A 7603-nucleotide genomic window follows, 5' to 3' on the forward strand; every position below is an offset into this window, starting at 1 on the left:
CATCTCTTGCAGCAGCTGGACCTTCATTCCTGTCCCAAAACCATCGTGTTCATCATCCACTCGTTCCTGTCTGCTAAGGTGAAGCGTCTTGGCCTGCTGGCATAATAGTCAGAGCTGCGAACAGAGGGACGGGGCTACTGCTTCAGCAGGCTGCCTAAGTGATTGAGAATTCCCAAAAATGAGTGGGGCTTCTCAGTTTTTCTCAAAGCCCACTGTCGTTTTTGAATAGTCTTCTGTTACTTTCCCAGCAGCCTCTGTTTCCCTCATGGGAAGGGTAAAGTATTGTACTATGCAGCCTAGGCTTTTTTCTACTATTATAAAACCCACTCAGCTCAATGAATAGAGTGTTGAAATAAAGAGTTCAATAAACCTAAGAAGGAAGTTAAATAATAATATTTAATAATGTGTTATGTGCATCATAAAGCAGCTACATGGATATGGAACTCTTAGGCACACTCTTATTGGCATATAAAATCCACAAATGATTGAAAGGTTACAAATGGTTGGAGGCTGCCTTAGCCCATCTTGAATGTTGCTGCTGGTTTTTACCATCTGAACACATCTGAGCACTGCAAAAGAATAGCCTGTATTTTTCCTCTCCCTTTGTCTTGTAGGCTGCCAGAACTCTTATACTTCTACTTTTTTTCTGGTGTTGAGCTCTCCAATAAATTCACAGCTTTGTCCAGACTGATGTGTCATAACTCATACTGCACTGAACAGTAATGAATGGGTCAGCCCCTTTCCTAAGTTCCTGATTTCAGCCCTCACGTTCAAAGAGACCTACAGTAAATTGGATTGTTTACCTGTTGCCCCTCTGTGTTCACTGGGAGACTTAAACAGAAGTAAAACTCCTAACGCACAACAGTTTGATCCAGGTTTTGCATTAATTGGGCTGATCAATTATAGAGGCACAAATAATCAGTGTTATTTTACACACACATCTGTCTATGTAGATTTGTGAGATAGCAAGCATGAAGTGTTTAGCATGTGTGTTAGCTCATGTAGGTATATAATAGTAATCCTTTAGTTAATAAATCCCTGAACAGATATCAGTGAATATGTCTTTAATCTGAGATTTCATTTTACCACCAACTAGCCAACAGGTATGACTTTCTTTACTGGGGAAGTTTTGCTGTCTAGCTAGGTCCATGAAAACTCGAAGTCTGCATCACTTTTTTTCTGTGCTGCTGCAATTCACAGCCCACAATCATACCGTTTGCTAGTTGATAGCACTAAATGAAAAACAGTGCCTATGGAAGGTCCCCCCCACACTGTTGAACTTTTTTCCACATTTTGTTGTGTCAGTGCCTCAGAGTTTCATGCATTTAAACAAGGATTTTCTTTCTCCCATCTACACATCGTGCTCCACACATTTAAGGGGAAAACACTTTTAATGATAAAGATTATAGATCTAAAATATAAAACTGAAATATAATTAGATAAGTCCCTTGTGAAACCCCCTTAATACTGATAGAAGTACCTATGGCTGTTGGAATAGGTTTCTGGGGTTCGCGCCAAAAAGCATGAATTTGTGTGCATTTTGACCAAAACGTTCAGCCCACAAAACATTTTGCCATATGGCCAAAGAATCTCCTGAGTGTTTTTTGCATACAACAAAGTGGGTTTTCTTATAGTAATAGATGCAACCTTGTCATACAGGCCAGATTTATGGAGTGCTTGGGATGTTGTTATCCCATGCACACTTTGACCAGTATTGACTATACAAGTGTGTAGCTCTTTCAAAGTTGCCATTGTTCTCTTTGTAAGCTCTCTGATCAGCATCCTTCTTTCTTAATCATCCAGTTTAGGGGGACGGCCTCATCTAGGTGTGGTCTTGGTGGTGCCATTTTTCTTTCCCTTCTTAATAATTGTGTTTCAGGGACTTTGATTTTTTTTTATGCTTATCCCCTGATCTGTGCCTTTCAAAGTACCATAACTGGAGTTCTATTGAAAATTCATTGGTGCTCATGATTGCATCTTTGCTGTGAAATGCACTACCCAACAAAAAGAACCTACAGGAACTGCAGAATTTATCCTGAAATCATGTGAATAACAACAGTTTGACACAGTTAGAGGTAACTTGGTGTGTGATTTTGAAAGTGATTGGTTAAATCTCATTTAGGATTGGCATTAGAAAGGGGGTGGACACTTATCCTACCAAGCTATATTTATTTTAAATCTTCTGAAAAGTTATAGGGGGTGGAACTGTGGTGCAGTGGTTACCATTGCTGGCTTCAGTTCCAGATCTGATGTGCTGTCTACCTGGGCTTTGTATGCTCCCCTCTCTCCCGGTAGGTTTCCTCTGGGTGCTCCAGTTTCCTCCCACAATCCAAAAGCATAATAGGACTAGGTAAATTGGTGGGTGTGAGCTTGTCTGTTTGTATCTGCCTGCCCTGTGATGGACTGACGTCCCATCCAGGGTGTACCCTCCCTTGTGCCCTTTGCTTGCAGAGATAGGCTTCAATTTCCTCCCGAGCCTGAATTGAAAGATGCAGTTGGAAGGGATGGGTAGAAAAGTTGTTGCAGTTACATTTTAATTCCAGGCTATTAGGCAAGAAAAGGTGAAAAATATTAAATGTGTAGTACAGACTTTCTATAGGCACATTATATTAAGGTCCATATTGTCAGTATGCTTTAATGTTGGTATGAATGTTAACTCAGCTTTAGTATCAGTTTATGGGGATAATTTCTTTATGTTTTTGGCTATGTTATTAAACTATTCCATTGAACTTATCCCTGAGATTGTAAAATATAACCAGCTAGTCACCTTAGGTTTTTCCTATGTGTTTTTAATGTGCTGCTGGAATTTCTGTTTTCTTCTGGGAACTGCATGAAGAACTGAGAACAGGAGCATTTTTTGTACACAAAAGGTTGTGGGAATATGAAACAAACTGCCCAGCTGTAGTTTAGGTCCTTACCCTGGCAGCTTTCAGGAACAAGCTGGATGAGATCATCGGATGAAATACTTACTATATTTCAGCCAAATAAGACAGACGGACTGAATAAGCTCCTGTCATTTATAACCATTCTTATGTTATTATATTCTCTCTCAACAAAAGAAATTACTACATTGTAGGGTATCTTCCTATGCTATTAAAGTTGTGCTGACATGGGACTTGACCATTTTTTTCATAATACTGATCTTCGGGGTATCATATTACCCCCTGGAGATGGGCAGAGGTTGACCATCTAAAACTGGAACCCCAGAATGAAACAGGGGAGACAAAGCGTTAGTGGTTACTAGAACACAACTTTAACTGATAAGGTCTCTGACTGTCCAAAGCAGTGAGTTATAGAGGCATTTTGCTGCTCAGTTTAATCTTCCATTATATTGGCTCACTGCACCTGAAATATTAATTCACTAAGACATCTGATCTGCTACTAACTATGATGAATAATTTTGGGACAGGTATCGTTTCCATATAAATTTTAGCAAACAGCAAACAGCATTTCAAGTATTACTGCAAATAAATTGTAAATAACCTTGTGTCATATACAGGTTGCTAATAAGTGTGGACATTAGAGATGTTTTAATGAACTGGCCAGGAGAGTGTCTTTGGTCAGCTTTAATTCTCAAACCACTGTCTGAACTGTGGATTTAAGTAGTGAGTAAAGGTTCTGAAGGTAGGACATCCCAATTCTGGCTTCTCATCCCAGCTGAGGTCTCAGTTACTTGATAAAAAAAACAGCATATAATAATATGCTTCATTAGACTACATTAAATGTTTCCAGCTCTTCAAAAGTTAATTATTTAAAGCTATCTATAGTTGGAGAAATTTGAGTTGATCATATCAGCCTATTGCTATAGCTCAGGGGAAGAATGAAGACCTGGGTGAATTCTTCCTCTTTCTTTACTCACCACTCTTTCAACTCCACAGTGGTTCAGGAGAATAGTTCTCAGGAGTCAGGGTTGTAAGGAAACCATAGCTCATCCAGCCCAGCAGGGCTAATCCAGTAAGTCTTGTGTGTTTTTACAGGCTTCTTAAGTCCTATGCTACTTTCAAAACTAAAACAGAAAAAGGTCATAGTTGGCAAAATATTTGTTCCACTTAAGGTGGTTAGAACTGTTGTGTCAGCTCTTGAAATTCCTTCTGGCAGAACTGTTGTCTCAAGTCATGGGTTCGATCCTGGCCTGGTGCAGAGTTTGCATATTATCTACTATGGCCCTGTGACCGCGTGGGTTTTTCTAGGTTCTTTGGTTTCCTCCCACAGTTCAGTGACGTGTTGACATTCATGTATGAATGCATGCCTTACGCCCACTGTCTGCAGGGTGAGGCTCCAGCTCACTGTGACCCTATATAGGACTATGCAATTACAGGAAATATTTGGACGGGTGAATGGTTACAATTAAAACTTCACTTAAGTAATTCAGAGCTCACAGAGAATGAAATTCATCACATGTTGAGGCCCTGAAGTGGAACACCCCTTGATTATAGTCCACTATTTGGCAGGGACCCACATTTGCAATTCTGGATTCACTGGGGAAATGGGGGGATTAATTACATTGAGAGCTACACTAGTGACACTGAAGCTCTCTTAAGCACTGCAGTATACCTTCTATTATGCAATGCACAGGAAATCGGTCAATAGTCCACAGTTGGTTTCAGTATGTCTCAGTGACAACCTGTTCTGAGAAACACTTGCTTTAGAAAACTGTATTTTGGGAGGTTGGGATGCTGCGGTTTTCATGTGCAAGAGTGACTTATTGCTTGTAGCCCATAAAATTATGACCAGTACTACTTAAGAGCTAAGGTAAGATTGCTTTCTGGTTCAAGATCACTGTTTGGTCCTGGGAGTTATGTAACAATGTTTACCTCCCTTTTGATTTTTGTTTTTGTTCTGGCAGCACAGCAAGCACCATATTTTATGATGCATTTTCTATACAGTGTTATGAAAAGCTATATGAATATATGTTGAAAACTAATACCTTTTGCATTTAAGAATCAAGTTATTGTATATTCTAATTTAAAACAAAGCGTGCCTTGAAAGGTTGATTGTATATAAAAGTGTAATAAACTTTGATTTGTTGACCTTTACTGTGTTTTCCTCACCTTCTTTTACACAGGCAGAGCCAGTGTGAGTTCTGAGCAGGTCATGATCTAGAGCAGGGATGGGCAACTTGAAGACCTGATCCCTGTAGGTTTTCAGAGGTACATTTTCATTAGTTATTATTTTAATTAAGGATTAAGGTATTAAAAAGTAAGTTCAGAGGTTCAGTGAAAACTAGAGGACTCTGAGGTCTACAAGGATTAGAGTTGGCCATACCTTCTTCTATCCTGATATGATAACATCAGAAAGCTAAGCAAGATATAGTAGGCAGGCTCTGTGTCAACCAGGTGAGCTCATTACAGGCCTGTACATAATTGTTACATGATTTTTCCCACAATACTTGCTCATTCCATATCCACCATATTTTCACCTTTTTTCTCTCACAATAAATAAAGACTTTCTAGCACAGTTTTCAGATGGTCTGCATGTTCTCAACCCCTGGCAAGGCCCTTCTCTGTCCCTACAGTGGAGACACAGCAGTCTTCACTCAGGTTCAGCAGACCGAGAAGCTGGACAGACAGCCCCTCCCACTCTTCTTTATACAGTGTCTCCTGCTCCTCTGTGACAGTAAAACCTAGGACCCCAAAAAATTGTTGGGACATAAATAATTGTCTTGTTTGATAACTTTGCATTTCAAACTCTTTAGCTTCTGTGTGTGAGTATTTAGTTATTTTATTTTATTTTGTTTACCCATATCTTTAAGTCTGCTCCTATCGCAGCAAGGTGTTAGCTCAATGCAGCCATCTAAATATGTTCACATCCTTCGGTTTATTCTCGGGGGTGGGAGCTGGATAAAAGTCTGACTTTTTCTACATTCACACCCTCTCCATGGATCATCGGCATAAATAACCAACAAAGTGTGACAGTAACTGATTTCCATCCTGGTAAACTGGTAATGACCGCTCTCCCACTTCAATCTGTTTCCATCTTCCTTTAGAGGCCCTCTCTCAGGGCTGAGGTGGGGTGCACACCACTTAACCTCCTGTGGCATAACATAACATATAACATAATATCACTTTATTAGCCCTATACAATTTCTTGCATTAGGAATTCGTCTTTTCACATACTCCAGCTTGCTCTCCATGAGACACACAGACAGGGAGAGAGAAGCTTGGGGTCAGAGCGCAGAGTCAGCCATTGTACAGCGCCCCTGGAGCATTTGGGGTTAAGGGCCTTGCTCAGGGGCCCAACGGAGTAGGATTCTGGAACTGGCAACCTTCCAGCCACAGGCGTAGATCCTTAGCCACAGAGCCACCGCTCCACCCGAAGGGGAGTGTTCAATGTGGTGGCAGAGCCCTGGATTAAGGGTGACGTGTTGCCTTAGCAACCACAACTGATGGCTAAATTTGGATTAGCTGCAGCTGTGGGGGCCCTTTAAGACACACTGAGCACCTCCCCGGAGGGGAGGACTGTCCTGATACAAGGAGAGAATTTTCCAGTGCCAGTCCCAGAGGGGATTGTGAAGAGAGCATTGAGGCTGCATGTTTGCTTCTTCTTATTTTTGTTTTCTTTTCTCCTGTCCCACTGTAAGGATTCACCAGGTTGAGTTTTCTTTTGTTTTGGTCTTGCTCCTTTTCTTCCAATCTGGATCTCACTAAATAGGAATAGTGCAGACTGAATCCTGCTGTTGCAAGTGCTGCTTTTTTCCCAGGCTGCACCCCGTAAGTAGGGATAGTCCTGTATGGATGCTGCTGGGTAAAGCTGTGGGAATTTTTCTTTTCCCTTTTTTGTGTTTTTTTCTATTTTTTCTAACCTCAGAAATGTGCCTCTGCCCCCTCAGCTGGGGCGTCGACTTTTACTAGTGTTCGCTGTGGCTCCTCCCACTCTCGCATTGTAACCTCCAAAGCAGATAACACTCATGAAGCTAAATAAATAAATTCTTTAAGAGAAAGTTTACATTGCATGAGAGTCAACGCTTTAAAGAGACACCAGTAATATTTAAATATGATTCTACAATAGACACTATGAGCATCTGTGTCTGAAAAATTGTTAGTCAGTAATCTAAGTGTTTTAAATAGTTCATCTGTCAATGGCACCTCTCAAATAAATTTCCTGAATAATCACTCTTCCTACCAATATGTGGATTAACTTAAGTATGCCAATACTTCTGTCTTCAGGCAAAGATAAAGGCAACAGGAATCAATTCAATTCAATTCAAGGTGCTTTATTAGCATGACCGATGGGTACAATCAGTGTTGCCAAAGCAAATGAAAGTAATGATATTTATATTAAACAAAACAAAAAATTAAAGTAAAATAAAATCTACAGACATATTACAGACATTTACAACAAAGACATATTATAAAATATTGACATATACTGTAGGCGGCTGGAGCATTATTGGGAGACAGACTCACTGTTCCTCAGGCTGTGACAGGAGATCACATACTAGGCTGCCAGTTCAACTGAGTTCCCTTCTCCCTCTCCCAGTAGGATTGGGACCCGTTGTGATTCTGGCAGGTGTGGGAACTCTGGGATTAGATTTCTGAATTTCGGGAAGAATGTTTCTCTAATCCCAGAGTATCTGTCACAGTGCAGTAGGAAGTGCACCTCT

The 7603-nt window shown here is 40.5% G+C and overlaps 1 protein-coding gene across 2 annotated transcripts in view; it reads left to right on the forward strand.

Annotated features, from left to right (window-relative positions):
- snta1 (syntrophin, alpha 1) overlaps positions 1 to 5036 on the forward strand; it is a 48500-nt gene extending 43464 nt beyond the window's left edge. The window contains exon 8 of one of the 2 annotated variants that reach the window (XM_088937120.1): positions 13 to 5036. In XM_088937120.1, the coding sequence (XP_088793246.1) occupies positions 13 to 105 (93 nt within the window). In that variant the 3' untranslated portion in view covers positions 106 to 5036. The remainder of the gene's footprint in view (positions 1 to 12) is intronic. The other variant, XM_088937121.1, reaches the window with a different exon arrangement.
- Positions 5037 to 7603: the final 2567 nt, after the last annotated feature.

This window comes from Atractosteus spatula, chromosome 19 (assembly GCF_055471065.1).
Source record: "Atractosteus spatula isolate fAtrSpa1 chromosome 19, fAtrSpa1.hap1, whole genome shotgun sequence".
NCBI lineage: Eukaryota > Metazoa > Chordata > Actinopteri > Semionotiformes > Lepisosteidae > Atractosteus > Atractosteus spatula.